Source organism: Hibiscus syriacus, unplaced genomic scaffold, assembly GCF_006381635.1.
Source record: "Hibiscus syriacus cultivar Baekdansim isolate YM2019G1 unplaced genomic scaffold, ASM638163v2 tig00110733_pilon, whole genome shotgun sequence".
NCBI classification, from domain to species: domain Eukaryota; kingdom Viridiplantae; phylum Streptophyta; class Magnoliopsida; order Malvales; family Malvaceae; genus Hibiscus; species Hibiscus syriacus.
The window spans coordinates 166,485-184,742 of NW_024062845.1; the positions used below are offsets into that span (position 1 = coordinate 166,485).

An 18,258-nucleotide genomic window follows, 5' to 3' on the forward strand; every position below is an offset into this window, starting at 1 on the left:
CCCTTAATTTTATTTCAAGAAAATAATTTTTTTTTTGGAATTTATAGAAAAGAGTAAAAATATATATCGGGGCTTATTATTATTATTATTATTATTATGAGTTGACAATGAACAGTATCAGTAGTGTTTAATTACTTGTTTTATGTATGTATTTAAAACCCTTTGTTGGTGTATTAAATTGGGGGGTGGGTCAAGACAATTTCATGTTAACAAAGAGGAGTGGGAGAGAGAGAGAAAGAGAGAGCCCTCCAACAAAGATAATCAAGCTTTAAATGCGAGTTGGTTGATTTAACTCTCATTTTGCATCTCTTCACCACTAAGCTTTCCTCTTCTTCTACTTTTTTTCTCGTATATATAAGCTTTTCCTTGGTTCTCAAATCCCTCGAGCTGTAGATCATCACAACCTCTATTTGGGGATTTCATTGAAAGAAAGTGAAAAAGGAATGGAATTTCACGAATACCCATCTCGTTTACCTCGCTCCTCGCCTTCTTTGTTTGGAGATTTCATTGAAAAGCTTAAAGATTTTTGCAGTTTCGGCCTTTCTGCCATTGTTGGGAACATTTTCTCTGCGATCTTAACCTTCTTCTTTGCATTAGGTTCGTTTCTTTCTCTCCTCTTCTCTGTTTTGCTTCATTGTTTCTATTAAAGCTTTTTGGATTCTCGTTGCGGATCTATTTTTTATAATTTTGTTTTCATTCAAAGCATCCATGTTGCAATAAACTGAATTTGATTTCTCATATTGCTGTTTTGCTCCGAGTATGATATTTATTATAAAGCAAATATTATTATGGGATAGGAGATAAATCTAATTATGTTGCTGTTATAGTTGTTTTGTTGGATTATGTACTATGGAAGTATTTTGCTTGCAGACAAAGCAATTTTGAATGAATTTGTTCTTTTATTTCCAAAATACACCTAGAGTTAATGGCAGTGTTGTCTAGTTTCTTACAATTAATGCTTGAGACCGAGAATAAGCTTTATGTAGTCAAATATTGGTGAAGAGATTGACATTTTATGTGTGCAGTGGGCACACTATTAGGGGCCATGACTGGGGCTTTGATAGGACAAGAGACGGAGAGCGGATTCCTCCGAGGTGCTGCAGTGGGGGCTATTTCTGGAGCGGTTTTTTCTATCGAAGTTTTTGAATCTTCTCTTGTTCTTTGGCAATCTGATGAATCCAGGATAGGATGTTTGCTTTATTTGGTGAGCAGTTTTGTTTGTGTATACTGATATCACTGGTTTGATTTGGTTGCTAGTTTCTATGTCAATGAAAACAGGGATATTGCTAACTTATTTTCCCTGCAACTTGTGCAGATTGATGTCATTGCAAGCCTTCTAAGTGGGAGACTTGTCCGGGAACGAATTGGTCCCGCGATGCTGAGTGCCGTCCAGAGTCAGGTAAATATGCAAAGCATAGTGGTTTGTTTGGAAAAAAAGTGATGGTTCCATCAAATGGCAATTTCCTTATGATATTCAGTTTCTGTTATCAGATGGGAGCTACTGAAATAGCTTTTGAGGAGGTCCAGAACATCTTCGACACCGGGGATGTTAAAGGATTGGCAGGAGATTTGGTTGAAAAAATCCCAAAGACCACAATCACTAAAAACAACATTGGTGATGCTTCTGGGGAGAAAGTTTCCTGTTCAGTTTGCCTTCAGGTCCAAGTCCAAGTTCGTATAGATTCGATTTTAAAACTAGTAACATATAAGAAGCTAATCGGAGTTCTGTTTCATCTTAATGCAGGACTTTCAGCTCAGAGAAACGGTTAGGAGCTTGCCACAGTGCCATCACATGTTCCACCTTCCTTGCATAGATAAGTGGCTTCTTAATCATGCTTCTTGTCCATTATGCAGAAGGGATCTGTAATGATATTTTTGTAAACTATACAATTAGATGAGGTGTTTATGTTTTTATTTATACTGCTGTTACTTGACTGGGCTGCTGCTTGTATTTATTCATCAAATCGAATGTTTGCCTATTCTGTCTACGTAAATTATATATCGCAGATAGGGATGACCATGGGTCAGGTCGGAGCTGCGATCTCAAACATTGTACTCAATTAGCCCATTGTATAAAAGCTTTTTCGAACATGTAATTGCCCATCTTCATATTGAATCCAGTACGGAGTGTAGTTGAGCTTTTAACCATGTGATCAGTTTCACATGATTGTGTACACTATGCTTTTATTCATACAAAGAAAAGGGTTTCAGTTCTATTATCTTCCACTTTCCGACATGACCTTACTGGGTTGACTTTGATGTTAGAATCTCATCCACGCCGGACAACTCGTGAATCTTCAACAATTATATATTTGATTCTCAATATTTACATGTTTGATCAAATTAGTCATTATTTTAATTCGATTAAATGTAACTTTCACCGGTGGCAATGGCTGCTGAGTGTTTGCCTCCTCCATTGGATGCTACCGCAGAGCCACCAGATCTCTTTGATGGAACCACCAGATTTCACTCTTTGTTCTCTCGGTGCTTTTACAATTGTCTTCCTCTGGTTTTTTTAAACAACTATTTATTTTTGCTTGTGTTTAATGCTACATAATAAAGTTGACTCTTTTCTTCTTCTTTTGAAGGTTGTACATGACTTATACATGCCCTTTTGCACGGCGTGTGTAGATCGCCAGGAATTATGAGGTTGTCTAACTCCCTGGTTTTTGGTTTACACTATTCTTTCATGTTTTTTCTTCCTGATTTGTGGATTAGTTTTCCTTTTCCCCAGTTTTTCAAGTAAATAATAGTTGTGAATTTGTTGAGTTGCAGGGTTTGCAAGACAAGATTAAGCTGGTTCCTTTGAACCTTCAAAACAGACCTGCATGGAACAAGGAGAAAGTTTACTCTGGAAGCAAGGTGAAATTTTGTTTGGGATTGCATTCTACAAGTTCCTTGGAGAAATTAAATATTAGAGTAAATAACAAAATAAATGCAACATTTATATTAAATATTAGAGTAAATTACACCCATTACAAAAATTTAATAATATATCAAACAAATTCAACTAATGATACTTGGACGCGTTACGTCTGCTATGGTTACACTGGTTGTAACCCACTCGTACAAGTGTCGCTGGGCCACTTTGGCCATTTACGTCCCTCGCGGACTAAGTTCTATCCTTACGTATCATCCCTAGCTCTTACGGACCCTAACCGAGTTGAATCTGATCATCTGATGTGGGTAGTATCGATACACTACTTGTAGTATTGATACTCTAGGGTCAAGTATCGATACTCTAGGGTCAAGTATTAATACTCCTATGAGTATCGGTACCAAAAGTACATTATGTTGCTGAAATGGGGGCTTAGTATCAATATTGTCACCTTGAGTATCGATACTGTAGGGGAAATATCAATACTCCCTTGGCAGTATCGATAATCTCTACCTAAAATCCCTAATTTTTACCTAAATTCATCCAATATCGATATTGTCCATCCCAGTATCGATATCATCCTACGTTATTAGCTCTTAGACCCTAACCGGTTGATCTATCTCTATGTGGGTATATCTAAACTGTATATTTCTCTAGGGTCAGTACGATATCTAGGGTCAAGTATTAATACTCCTATGAGTATCGGTACCAAAAACATTATGTTGCTGAAATGGGGGCTTAGTATCAATATTGTCACCTTGAGTATCGATACTGTAGGGGAAATATCAATACTCCCTTGGCAGTATCGATAATCTCTACCTAAAATCCCTAATTTTTACCTAAATTCATCCAATATCGATATTGTCCATCCCAGTATCGATACTCAAACCCTAAAATGGTTAATTTAGGCTCGAGAAAATGCCTAAATTCACTCCAAAAGCCTTGGTTTGATTCTAAATCATGTACTAATGTTGTGGGTAGTTATTTAGGGTCTTAAAGTGTCATAAAAACGCTTTCTTTACATTTAAAACATCATCTATGTTATGAATCAAGTTTGAACTCTAAAATGGTCATATACACAAATCTTAACAAATTCTTGAAATTTATGAAAGCTTAATACTTCAAAGGATTAGAAATACATTGCAATGATGTTTGAATTCCAAAATGAAGTCCCTTTAGCTAGCAATCATCCTCCACCATGACTTGGATGAAAAAAATTTCTTGCAACCAAAGAATCTAAGACTTGAAACATTAAATTGATTTTGTTGAAGGGATTAAGAATGAAAATGAAGCTTGAAAAGAAGTAAGGAATGACTCAAAAGACTTACCCTTGGTTTATGGAGCTTGGAGAGAAAGGAGGAAGAAAATGGAAATGAAATGAGGAAAATGATATGAGAGATATAAAAGTTATCATCCTCTAAAATGGGGTATTTCTGCTTTTGGTCATTTCTCATCTTTCCACAATTAAAAAATCTCCTTTTTATGATTAGTTAGGCAAATTCCAACCCAATTAAGCCCAACGACTTAAATTACCAAATTCATGGGGTCCACAAGTCTCTCGGATAAACTCAAAACTACTAGTCTGGAATTTGGGGTGTTACAAAAATAGTTTCTCGTACATGTTATGTGACAACCCAGAAATTTATGGCAAATTTTTTTAGTGCCATCATCTTTTATTTTGTGCTTAAATTACCAAATCCATGGGGTCCATAAGTCTCTCGGATAAACTCAAAACTACTAGCCTGGAATTTGGGGTGTTACAAAAATTGTTTCTCGTACATGTTATGTGACAACCCAAAAATTTATGGCAAAGGTTTTTTAGTGCCAACATCTTTTATTTTGTATTCATGGTCAAATGCCACTCATAATTCTCTAGTAGTATTACAAATACTATACACTTAATACAGAGTATTGGACATCCATTCAGATGTAGTTCCAGCATCAGGAGTAAAAATCTTTCTCAAATTTCAATAGTAGTGAATGTGGTGACAACGCTGTCTCATCCTCTCTAATAATGGGAGAATCGTCCTCTATTTTGTCAGATTTAACATGGTCAAATAAAACAACATTTCCTATCATGATGCCTTGAAATTTTGTTGAGCCGGTAGGATTCAATCATGAAACAAAATTATAGGCTCAATTTCTGTTCACAACATATCACAATTTTATTTTGGTACCATATTAATCGAGAGGAGTTTTAGTAAGAAACTAAATTCTGACAATTGAGTAATTTCTGTTAAACAGTGGAAATTTAGTAAAATTAAAACCCACAACAAAATTTTGTAATCAATAATAAAAACAAAAGATGTTCAATTAAGCTCTATACACTTATGTAGAAGAGAAAAATGAAGGAAATAGGAATGAAAACCCTTTTCTCATGATCTCTAAGAGAGGTGTAGTAACCTTCTTCAAGTGTCCTTGGAGTATTTTTATTGTGTGGAATGAGTTGCTAGCCATCTATGACCGTTCGAGATGAGTTATAGTCGTTGGGAAATTTTAAAAACATGTAATAAAGGCCAGCTGCACATGCAGTTTCGAAACTTTTGAGAAAGTATCGAAAATTTTAACACACTGTTCTTGAAAGTTTTGAAACATTGATGAAAGTTTCGAAACTCTTACTTAAAAATATGTTCGTTAAAGAAAATTGAGTCGTTAAAACAGTTTATGGGTGCAAAGTTTCGGAACTTTTGTAAAGTTTAAAACTCTTAATAAAAGTCTCAAAACTCTTACAAAGTTTCCAAACAATGAACAGTACGAGTGTATTAAAAGTGTCATGAACAATGTCAAATAGTGATTGAATAGTATTTTTTATATGTAAAAAGCTTTAAACACATTTTAAACACTTTAAACATATTTTAATTAACTCAAAATATTTCATATATATATAAAGAAATTAAGAACACATATTTTTCAAGTTATTTTGGACTTTGAATTATTTTTGAAAAATTTGATTGAGTCCAAAATCAATTTTACAAATATGTGTTATATCAAAATATAAGTTCAACAATCTCCCCCTTTTTGATATAACAAAAATTCTTTGAAAAATTGCTTTTGACAAAAGCTACCTTTAGAAAAATATATTTTGAAAAGAGAATTTAATAAAAACAAATATTAAGCTCCCCCTTTTTCTTTGAGAAATTTAATTTTTCACTTACTTCTTCCCCTTTTTGTTATATAAAAAATAATTCAACAATGGTAATTCAACAATGGAGAATAAGTAAAAATAAAAATAAAAATAAAAGATTCAGGCATATAAATCATTTAAAAACAAAGCCCCCCCTTAATAAAAGGATTCCATGAAACGTTTTGGCACAAAAACACTTATGCACTTATGAAGAATATTGAATTTCAATAAGAAGAGAAAGTATGTAAGTAACACATGAAATTCAATAAATCCAAGACTTGTTATATTTTATGAAATAATTAAAAATGACATATTGAATATCATATGCATAAAGCACTACATAATGTCATGTATTTAATATGTATACCAATTGTTAATGAAAGAATACACATGAACATTTAATAATTTGCATTTTCATATTAAAGATGAAAAAGCATATATATATATATATGCAAATATGCAAAAATTAAAAAATGAATTTCATCAAAATATCAAGATCCAAAAATTTAAAATCTATTGATGAGTATTCGAACTAATTACTATATAATCATGCAATAGAAAAGATATATTTCATAAATCACATTTTGCATAATTTAGATTTGCATTTATGCAAATCTATTCAAATCATCTTTTATGACTCTCCATTACTTAGATATCCCAAGAAAACTTTTAAAGATAAAACTCATCGAATATAATTATGTAAACAAAAATTGATACCAAATGATATTTGAAAAAAATATAATATCAATTTTAGGTATGGAGGATGTCAAAGAAGGCATATGCAAGTTAAGAAAAATATTTAAAATTTTCTTATATATGCATCATTTAATTCAATGAATTAAGGATATCACTTGTTTTGAAAATGGTTTTCAATAAAAGAACAAATTAATGTCAAAGTATTTTAAAAGAATCATTTAAAAACATAAAAAGACAATTTGACCCAGAAAAACATTACGATGAACTAGAAATTGATAAAAAAAATATTTAAGTTTAAAACATGTCCATCATAACACATTTTCAACAAACATGAGATAACAAACAACATGCAATCATTCATGCTCAATACTCATACATGTCATGTCAACACCATGAACTACTACGTCAGCATCATAACGGTCAAACGACAGAAAATATTGGTCAAAAGGCTACATTGGGTTTGTTTTATGAGTTGGAGGGTCATATTAAGAAAAAAAATAATACGAGTGTCACATTGATTTTTTTTCTAAAATATAAGGACGTCTGATATCTTTTTACCTTTTTTTTAATTAAACTGAGGTGACTTCAAGATATTATCAATTCTAAATGAATGATCCTATTTATTCATAACTTATTAAAATGTAAAATAATAGATCAATTATAAATATGACAATACTTAAATCAATTGTAAATAAATTATTAGATTTATTTTAATGATTTAAGTGTTGTCATATTCTTAATTAGTCACTTAGATTTATTTCAACTGCCACGTAACTTCACAATGAATCACACTTTAATTATATCAATTTTTTAGCTAACACGTAAACAACTCTATTAAATGTTAACGGCGTGTGGTTATTTTTGAACTCATTTAAATAGTACAATAATATTATTGTCACAAATTTAAAAATGATGATTATTTATATACTTGACTCATAATTATATGGTTATTTATGTAGTTTACCCTAGTTATAATATGTTATGTCCCATTACAACTGTTGAATTAGAGAGTACAAATATATTTTAGTTATAATTGCCCTAATAACCAAATTCCACACCCATAACTATTTAGAGGAATCGAAGCAACAAAACCTCAAAAGTCTACCTTCATCCAATCGAAGTCCCAAATTCCCATAACCAAATCCCTAATTTTTCTTCCATCGACGAATCTCCGATGAACGACACGCTTCCTCCTCCGCCATCCCCTTCATCTGACGAAGACTTCCCCATCGACGGAGCGTGTTATGGCAACATCCCGTATCTCCTCAACATTTCAACAGTCGGCCTCCTTTGTTGCGTCCTCATCTTCCTCTTCCTCAAGCTCCGCAGCGATCATCGCCGTATCCCCGGACCCTCCGCTCTATTCTCTAAGCTCCTTGGCGTCTGGCACGCTACCGGCCGTGAGATTGCTCGCCACTGCGGAGCTGATGCCTCCCAATACCTCTTAATCGAAGGTGGCAGCTTCTCCGTTCTCTTATCTGTTGCCGTTTTGGCTGTTTTCGTATCACTCCCTGTAAATTTTTCGGCGGCGCTGCTTTATTAGGGGTTGAGTTCTCCAAAACCACTGTAAGTCATATTAGTAAGGGTTCGGTGTTACTTTGGGTACATTTCATTTTCGTCCTTCTTGTTGTTATTATTTTCCATTATGGAATTTGTCATTGAAGAAAGATTAAGAATTATTAGTTTTAGGGATGGGAATGGAAATTTAAGTGATCCCAATTCCAATTCAAATGAGATTATTACGATCATGGCTCAGGGTTTACCAAAGAATATAGTGGTTGACAAAGGTATTTTGCTCGAGTATTTTCAGTATAGATATCCAGGGAAAGATACAGGGTAATTATGCCTATGGATTTATGTGCATTGGATGATTTAGCCACTGAAGTAGTTAAGGTCAGGGATGAAATTACTGGGTTGATAACGAAAATTGATTCACCTCTTCTGCCAGAAGAAAGTGAAGATGATGTGAATGGAGATGAAGTTTTTTTGGGCTGGATCCGTTGGTTGTGGAGGACAATCCAACGTGTTTTCGATCAGATTATGAGTAACTTTGGGTTTACAGATGAAGAAAAATTAAGAAAGCTGCAAGAATTTAGAGCCAAGTTGGAGACCAAATAAGCGGCTTATACGGAAGGACATGCGCAGGGTGCTGGGGTTGCTTTTGTGATGTTTAAGGATATATATACTGCAAATAAGGCAGTTCAAGATTTTCAGAATGAGAAAAAGAGGCGGTTTGGGGAGTTTTTTTTCTGTCATGGAACTAAAGTTGCAGAGGAACCAATGGAAAGTTGAAAGAGCCCCATTGGCCGCTGATATTTACTGGAACCATTTGGGATCAACAAAATTGTCACTGAAACTGCGAAGAGTGTTTTTGAACATGTGTTTGTTGTTGATGCTTTTGTTTCTCAGTTCGCCGCTTGCAGTAATCACTGCTGTGCAGAGTGCTGCTTGGATTATTACCGCAGAAGCAATTGATCATGCACAGTCATGGTTGGCTTGGGTGCAAAGTTCAAGCTGGATGGCATCTCTAATCTTTCAGTTTTTGCCTAATGTAATTATATTTGTTAGCATGTATATAATTGGCCCTTCAGTTCTTTCCCATCTTTCCAAGTTTGAACGGCATCTCACGGTATCCGGTGAGCAGAGAGCAGCATTATTAAAGATGGTTTGCTTCTTCCTTGTCAATTTGATCCTACTTAAGGCTCTTGTTGAGTCATCATTGGAGAGTGCAATCCTTCTGATGGGTCGATGCTATTTGGATGGAGAGGACTGCAAGAGAATTGAACAATACATGAGTGCATCATTCCTTTCAAGGTATTGCCTTTCTTCTCTTGCATTTCTAATCACAAGTACATTCTTGGGAATATCATATGATCTGCTGGCTCCAGTTCCTTGGATAAAGAAGAAGCTTCAGAAGTTTCGAAAGAATGACATGCTCCAGTTGGTCCCAGATAATAGTGAGGAGTAGCCGTTAGAATATCAGAACCTGAATAATTTGCGTAGACCACTGTTTCCAGAGAGTTTATTCGACTCTCCTACGATGGGTGGAATTGACATTCAGGGACAGGATCTTTCAGTCTATCCTATCAGAAGCCAGACGTTGCCTATACCCAAGCAGACATTCGACTTTGTGCAGTATTATGCATTTAATTTGACAATATTTTCCCCGACCTTAATATATTCATGCTTTGCTCTGATCGTAGTACCAGTGGGTGCAGTCTATTTTGGATATAGGTATGTGGTTGATAAGTACAACTTTCTGTTTGTGTATGGAGTCCGTGGATTTCCTGCTGGGAATGATGGAAGGCTTATGGATACGGTATTGTGTATCATGCGGTTTTTGCCTCGACTTGTTCCTCTCGATGCTTCTGTTCTTTTCAGTGAAAGGAGACTCCACAAAGATGCAAGCCATATTTACTCTGGGATTGCTAGTAATTTACGAACTGTTGCCTTCTGAGAATGATAGTTTTCAACCAGCCCTGTTGGAAGGCATGCAAAATATAGACAGCATTATAGATGGACCGATTAATTATGAGCTTTTCTCACAACCTAGATTCGATTGGGATACATATAACTTATGATTTAAGACATTGACGGTTCAATTAATTATTTCAACATTTGTCTAGTGTACCACGATGGTCTTTTCTAATCAAGTATTTTTTAGGAGCTAGTAATGCATAAGCTTATTACTATTATTATTATTATTAGTGCTCCACAACCCCCATCCCACAATATAAAGTATTATTATTATTATTATTATTATTATTATATAAAAAGAGGGGTTAAAATTCAATTATACAATGTAAAAGAATTTTAGTTTTACATTAATTTAAGATTTTGGATGAGTAAAAATGATGACTGAAATTATCTTGTTTTTTCTTCAATGAATATTTTTCTCATCTATTAGTGTTAACATCAATTGTCTATTTTCATTTATGTTAATAATTTTAAATCAATGTAAAACTTTTTAATTTTACATTGTGTAATTTGACTTGTGTTTTCAAGGACGTTCTCCATGTCAATCAAACATTTGATGTCCATTTGAAGAATACAACTTAGTCAAATGTTGATATAGTTTTCTTGATTTGTTTATTTTTCAAGGTACAGGGATCATGTGGGTTCGATTACTTTGTAAGATTTTACAAAACAGTGAGATATTCTTGTCGGAACAAAGGAATAAATTGTAAGATCGGAAGCAAGGTGGTAATCCAATCTCTTTATGCAGAAAAGGTGAGTATGGATGGGTTCCACAGGGGTTTGTTTGGGATAATAATTCTATAAAAAGCAAAGAGGGTATGAAATATGTGAAACAATCCTGAAATGGGAGGGAAGAAAAGTTCCAGGGGTGAGGAAACATGGACGAAATTATTTGTAGGCATAAATTAGAAACCGAGGGAGGAAAACCAGGAGATCAAAATGCCAACTACTCTAACAAATGCCTTCTTCACTCTCTCGTCTTTAAATCAAACCACGTTTTCTTCCTCCATTTATTTTCCATTCCCTATACCAATTAATATAAATAAAATCACAAAAAGAAGACAAAAGTCACTGTGTATCTTTTCCTGTGACCTGGAAGGAGAGAGAGAGAATCATGAAGCAGCATTTACCAGTTAAATGCAAGCTTGTGGATTCAGATTCAGACACGACTAAGTTGGGGTTTGGAAGCTATGAGCAGCAGCAGCCCCTTTGCCCTAAACCTCGCCGCGTTGGACCTCCCATTCCCGAGTTTCTCAAGCCCCTCAAATGTACCAAGCACAGGTAGCGTCGCTTCACTCTCATTCCCATGTTTTTCTCACTCTTTCCTTCTTTTTTTCACCTTCCTAATTTGAAGATGCTAGTTCCTTCTTGCCGGGTTCCTCTATTTTTTTTCCTTTCTCCTTTTCCTTTGTTCATCCTAAAACGGGGTAAAAGTTTTTATGTTGGTCCCTCTATAATGCTCAAATTTGGTATTTAATCTTTTAATCGGTTATAATTTGATTCGCCTACTTCTATCACGTTTCTAATTAGTCCAAACAGTTAAAAAAGAAATCATGTCAGTATTTTAATTGTAATAGTTTACACCATTAATTATCTGGACTAACTAATTTGGTGTCCTATGTGATGAACAGCCTACAGAATACCGATGTGAGAAGTGGAGTTCTGAACATGATTGATGACAAGGTTAGTATTTCATTCCTCAAATCATAACATGTCTTTGTGTTTAGAGATACATAAATCAAAAGGATTTCATTCTTCTAATACCAACATATGAAATCAGAAAAACGATGGAGCATGCGCGGGGTGTTGGCCGAGCTGTTACGCAGGGTCACCGCCGGGAAGAACAGGCAATCCGTTGGTTCACGACGTCCACTTCGTTCATCAAATGGAGCTTCTCTCGCCCTTCACCAGAACCAATCTTTCAGACAAATTTGGCATCCACTCCGCCTCTCCTGCTTGATATTGCACCACCCTTTTTCATGGGTATCTCTTGCACTGGATGGAACGAACTACCCTTTTCTGGGATATTTTTTTTTTTGTAGCTTTAAGCCTCTTTAGTATACCACTATGCAAAAATCTATAATATGGTGGTGGGTCTTTAGTCTTTGTTTTTTGTTGTTGTAAATATTATGAGCTGAAATGGACTTCATTGTCTCTTGCACATAAAAATTTTTCATCATCTTACGTTTTTCTAAATTTTGTTTCATTTCTACACTTGAATTTAACTTCCTTAACTGTCACACACACACACACACACACAGGTATAGTAGAAGGAAAGTAGGCCCCACCCCAGTCCACATTTCGCCTCCACTGTAACAACAAACAAGAAGACTGAAGAACTGCAAGCAACATTTCTTCGTACCCTCTCAACAGATCCCAAATACTAGATCAATCAAGATCCAAAATCCAATCTTTTTCTCTCCCCTTCAGTTTTTATCCTTTTTTTGTTTCTTCCAAAAGCAATTCTTTATGGATGATCGACTTGGATTCTCCCGAAACAATCGTTAGAGGAAAATGTTTTCTTCCATAAAGAGACTATTTTTCCTCTTGGTCTTCAGCTTCAACCTCAGCTATGGCCGCATCTTCACTTTCAAGATGCACCACCTTTTCTCTGAACCCGTCAAGAACTGGTCCAACTCCACTGGCAAACTCTCTCATTGGCCTGCAAAGGGCTCTTTTGAGTACTACGCCGTTTTAGCTCACCGGGACCGCCTCCTCCGCGGCCGCAAACTCTCTGATAACAATGCAACCCTTTCTTTTTCTGATGCCTACTCCACCTTCCGAATCAGCTCATTGGGATTGTAAACCATCTTTATGCACCTTTTTTAGTATTTTCTTTGAAGTTTAGATTTAGGACATTGTTATAAAGTTGTTGTTTTTTTGGTACAGTTTACATTATACCACAGTGAAATTAGGGACTCCTGGTGTGAAGTTCATGGTGGCACTTGATACAGGGAGTGATCTTTTCTGGGTGCCATGCGATTGTACCCAATGCGCTCCAACTGAAGGAACTACTTATGCTTCTGTATGTTTTCTTCTTTTTGTTATCCTTCATATTGTGAATTTGCATGTGTTTCTTGACGTGTCTAATTGTAACTCAGAGAATGTACTTCAATTGTCTCCACAAATGCAGCAGCTCTATAGCAAAATTCTGCACTCGGATGCTTTTTTGTTCAATCTAGAATTCATATGCTCTAATTTAGCTACATTGGGTTATTGGGAAGAGCATGAGTGGGGTTATAGTTTATCCAGCTAGTGTAGTGAGTTCTTGTCCTTGAATTCATATTAAACTACGCATTTGTTTTTGGGGTGGCAGGATTTCGAGCTTAGCATATATGAACCGAAAGGATCATCCACTAGCAAAAGAGTCACCTGCAACAGTAGCATGTGTGCACACCGTAACCAATGTCTCGGAACATTCAGTAGTTGTCCATACATAGTGTCTTACATGTCAGCTCAAACTTCTACATCTGGCGTTCTACTGGAGGATGTTCTTCACCTGATGACCGGAGATGATCATCCACAGTTGGTTGAGGCATACGTCACGTTTGGGTAAGCTCTCTTAATATTCAGCTTAACTACTAAGTATACCTTTTGTGTAGGCCGATATTTGTTTCCCGACTCTCGTCTAGGTTCAGATGAAAATGCAATATGAATTGTGCAGCTGTGGGCAGGTACAGAGCGGTTCATTCCTCGATGTTGCAGCTCCCAATGGTTTATTTGGGCTTGGCATGGAGAAGATAGCAGTTCCTAGCATTTTATCACAGGAAGGTTTAACAGCTAATTCCTTCTCCATGTGTTTCGGAAGTGACGGAATTGGAAGGATCAGTTTTGGTGACAAAGGTAGTCCTGACCAGCAAGAGACCCCATTTAATCTCAACCCATCACAGTAAATGACAATTTTCTTATTTTGCTGATCAACTGTTAATTTAGAATGGTGTATCTAGGGGTGCTTAATGAGTTGAGCAACTCGTGAGCAGCTCAAACTAGACTTGGTTAAAATTCGATAAAAGATCGACTCGGGTTTACTCGACTCGAAACCTTAATGAGTTGAGTCGAACAAAGTCTAACTCGACTCGATAAGTTTGTGAGCAATTTGTTATTTTTTTATAACTTTTTAGTAGTTATCTTAAAAGATTATTTCATTCAACAATTTACTAATTAATAATAAAAAGGATGACAAATTACCAATCTATTAATTTTCTAATAAATAATTAAAAATATTAAATTAAAAATTAATTATTATTATTTTGCTACAAACAAATATCAAACCCTAATTATTATTTTAACGTATTTATAGATTTTTATTTTAGTGTTTAGACTTTGAATTTGTTTCATACACACAGTTGGAAGTGTAGGTGGACTCTCAGTAATTTATATAACTCGAAATATTATTAATATGAGGTAAAATACGTTACAAGACGTTACCCCAATATAACAACGCAACAACACTAGTTGCGGTTAGTTTACAAACACAACCTCGCTATTCTAAGCTTTGCTAAGCTTCACCCTCTTTCTCTAATAGCTTTGCTAAGCTATTTTTCATTCTGCCTTTTCTAAGCTATCTTCATATTCCTTCTCTTTCACTTTGCATACATTTATATTAATGCTAAAGACATATATTTATAAGGGTAATTAACCAACTTAATGAAAGATCTAGGAATTTCCAAATTCTTCTTGTATTGCCACATGGAGTTCCTTGTCTTAATGAAATTCCCTTCCATCATCAATTGTCACATGTTTATTTTCCATGCTTAACTCTTAAGTAATTCAAGATCATGCTTCATTAATCAAGAATTTTCTAACTTTTGCCACCTTTTGCCAAGTGTGTTGCCAACTAAAACACAAGTTTGATTTTAACAATCCCCTCAAACTTGATTTTTCATTCCGAGCTTTTCTCCGCTTATTATCTCCAATCAATTCTTCATTTGTTATGAGATCACTCTTTGCAAAGAGACTGAATAGTAAAACATTATTTAATTCATAATCGTTGTACCTTTCTGGTATTCTTCTCTCTCTTGTAGATCTTCAAACTTCAGTGGGAGGTGCTTCAGAATCTTCTATTATGTTGCTAGTATCGCTGCTGCTACTTGACGACGATGGTACATTTTGTTGAGGACATTGATCATCAGCTTGTTCATCTTGATTGATAAGATCGTCATCTTTATCTTTATTAAAAAATAGTCCTTCGATTTTCTTTTCCTCTTTGCTCCATCTCCAATAGTCTGCTTCATCGAACTCGACATCTCTTAAAATTATTACCTTCTTGGTAAGATGATTATATAATCTGTAAGCTTTGCTTCTTTCATCATAGCCAATGAAAATACATTTTTCTCCTATGTCATCAAGCTTCTTTCTAGTATGTTCAGGAACGTAGGCATATACGATGCATCCAAAAATCTTGAGGTGTCCAACTCTTGGTTTCTGTCCACTCCATGCTTCGTTTGGCGTCATTTACTTCACACTTTTTGTTGGACATCGGTTCAATAGGTAAACTGCACATCGAGCTGCTTCTGCCCAGAAATTTCTCGATAGATGTTTACCTTTTATCATGCTTCTTGCCATGTCAAGAATTATGTGGTTCTTTCTTTCTGCAACTCCATTTTGTTGTGGCATGTATCTGAGCTGATGGATGATGCTATGCTTGTAAACACTAATTTTTTCATTTTATTTTTAAAATTATTATTATTATTATTATTATTATTATAAATATTATTATTATTATTAAATAAAAATTTATATTACAAGCCCATCTATAAAGGCCCAATAGTAAATCGAGGCCCAATTTTACAATAACCCACCAGGCCCTAGAAACCCTAACCCTTTTAGGGTTTCCTAAAGATTCCAGCCGCCCCAGCCAACTGTTCATCTTCTCCAGCGCACCTGCCACGCCAAGCTTCCGTCGAAGACTCTAGAAGGTCCAACGCTGCCACCTGTTGCCACGCCTCGCCGAAGAAAGCACCACTAAACCGCACACGTCCCAGCTATTGAGTGAGTCACCACTATAGTTTGGTGACTCACCAAAAGTTAGCCATGGGGCCGGTCCGAGGCAAGCAACCGAGATGGTTATAAAGTCATCACCAAACCTGAAAAAGAAAAAAAAAACACAACAGAACGAACAACCACCAAGAGACCACCAACAAAAGCAATACATAACATATACGAACGAGGAAAGCAAGGTACCAAAAACCCAACAACAAACAACCATATATACAACAAACGAAGGAAGAGAAGCAACTTACCCTTAGAAAGCCCAAACGTCGCCGTAATCCGTGTGAAAATCGAGGTAAAACCGTCCGTTTTTTCTAGATCTACTAATTTTGGGGTTTTTTAGGAGAAATAAAAATCGGATTCGATTTTGGGTTGAAGAGATCTAGGATTTGGTGTAGATTTGTAATCTCCGGCGTGGGAAACCTAGAGAGAGGCGAGAGAGACTCTCTCTTAGAGAGAGAAAGAAATTAGGAAATGAGGAAAACCAGCTTAAAATGATCGGCTAAAAGGGTTTAAATACCCCTCCCCGACGACGTCGTTTTGGTGGAAGGGTGCTTTTGTGATTTCCCGCATGGGAAAACCCTTTCTGAAATCCTCCATATTTTGTACATTTATATTTTAGTCACCAAATTGAATTTATGGGCATTTTTAATTTGTACTTTGTATTTTGTTTCATTTATAATTCAGTCATTGCCCATAGGTGTTTAAATATTTAGGGTAAATACCCTATTTAGTCCCTTATAATTTTAATCATTTATATTATAATATTATTTAATTAATTATGGTTAAATTACACTTATATATATATATATTTTATAATATTTAGGGTTAGAGCCTTTAAGTTTTATATTTTACATTTTAATCACTGTTTTTTATAATTTTCATTTTTGACCATGAATTTTATATATTTTGCAATTGAATAATGACCAAAATAAAAGAAATTAAAATATAAAAGGCGAGAGCCTTTTATTTTGGTCATTATTCAATTGTAATTTATTTTTATTATTACCTTTTTATGTTCAATGTATTTAATTTAATAATTTAATATTATTTTTTATTTTAGTCATAAATATATAGAATATAAATTTAGGAAAAATAATCATATTTTATTAGTATTTATTTATTTTTATTAAGAAAGGGGATGTCTTAAAGTAACTAGATGTCGTTTTCTGATATTTTTAAATAAATAAATAAATATCATACTTTTATAAATTATATATATATATATATATATAATTTTATTATTTTTAAATAATTTTTAGGAAAATGTTTTATTTAATATTTATTTATTTTTTAATATTAAAAGGGGTTGTCTTAAAGCAACTAGATATCATTTTCTGATATTTTTAAATAAATAAATATCCTATAAAACCATAAAAATATATTTTAATATATTTTTTCTTAGAATTATTCGATTGAATCTGGAATAAGATGATCATAAATTAAATTTATATTCGAATTCTTAAATTCTATTATTTGAGACAATTTATAATCAACAGGTACCAATTTTGGGCGTTGTGGGGGTGTTAATCCTTCCCCAAACGTAACCGACCACGAATCCCTTTTTATTACTAAAAAGAATGAAATTTTGTTACACGCAAATTAATTTATCTTTTAACTGATGTTTTCATAAAAATTCTTTTAAAATATGATTTTTAGGTGTTCGACCTACCTTATCCAAAAAGGTCAATGGCGACTCCATAACATTTCCTTAAAAAACATTTATTCATTCACATTACTTTTTCCGCCAAGGAAAATTCGTACCCGGACAAAAACCGGTTACGGCAGTTTGGCGACCCTGGTCAAACCTAAGTTGATTATATATTGTTTATATAATTAATTAAGAATTCAATTTTATTTATAATTCTTTTGATTTCTTTCAATTTATTTTATACCCTTGTATATTTTTTTGTATTTAATTACTTTTTAGATATAAATTTTTGTGTAAAAATTTCTCCTCATACACAACACTTGCATTGCATAACATAAGCTCTATACTCGAGCTCTTTTCCCTTTTAAGTGGGAGTGAAAGCGATGTTTTTGTGAGAATTTATTCTCTGTGTTAGACCTAGCTAGTAGCTTTCAGGGTTTA

The 18,258-nt window shown here is 34.4% G+C and overlaps 3 protein-coding genes and 1 pseudogene across 3 annotated transcripts; all 4 read left to right on the top strand.

The window, feature by feature from the left end:
• The first annotated feature begins 220 nt into the window (after positions 1-220).
• On the top strand, positions 221-1,994 carry LOC120139224 (NEP1-interacting protein 1-like). The gene is made up of 5 exons (XM_039154533.1): positions 221-597; positions 1,026-1,204; positions 1,316-1,399; positions 1,492-1,659; positions 1,745-1,994. The coding sequence occupies exons 1-5, from the start codon at positions 444-446 to the stop codon at positions 1,865-1,867; spliced, it is 708 nt and encodes a 235-aa protein (XP_039010464.1). The 5' UTR covers positions 221-443; the 3' UTR covers positions 1,868-1,994.
• Positions 1,995-7,775: 5,781 nt separating this feature from the next.
• Positions 7,776-10,308, top strand: LOC120139301 (annotated as a pseudogene).
• Positions 10,309-10,805: 497 nt separating this feature from the next.
• Positions 10,806-12,175, top strand: LOC120139300. Its single transcript, XM_039154575.1, has 3 exons — positions 10,806-11,456; positions 11,807-11,858; positions 11,956-12,175. The coding sequence occupies exons 1-3, from the start codon at positions 11,290-11,292 to the stop codon at positions 12,133-12,135; spliced, it is 399 nt and encodes a 132-aa protein (XP_039010506.1). The 5' UTR covers positions 10,806-11,289; the 3' UTR covers positions 12,136-12,175.
• Positions 12,176-12,689: 514 nt separating this feature from the next.
• On the top strand, positions 12,690-14,068 carry LOC120139231 (aspartyl protease family protein 1-like). The gene is made up of 4 exons (XM_039154536.1): positions 12,690-12,976; positions 13,065-13,200; positions 13,492-13,727; positions 13,840-14,068. Exons 1-4 carry the CDS (start codon positions 12,690-12,692, stop codon positions 14,066-14,068), a joined length of 888 nt encoding a protein of 295 aa, XP_039010467.1.
• Positions 14,069-18,258: the final 4,190 nt, after the last annotated feature.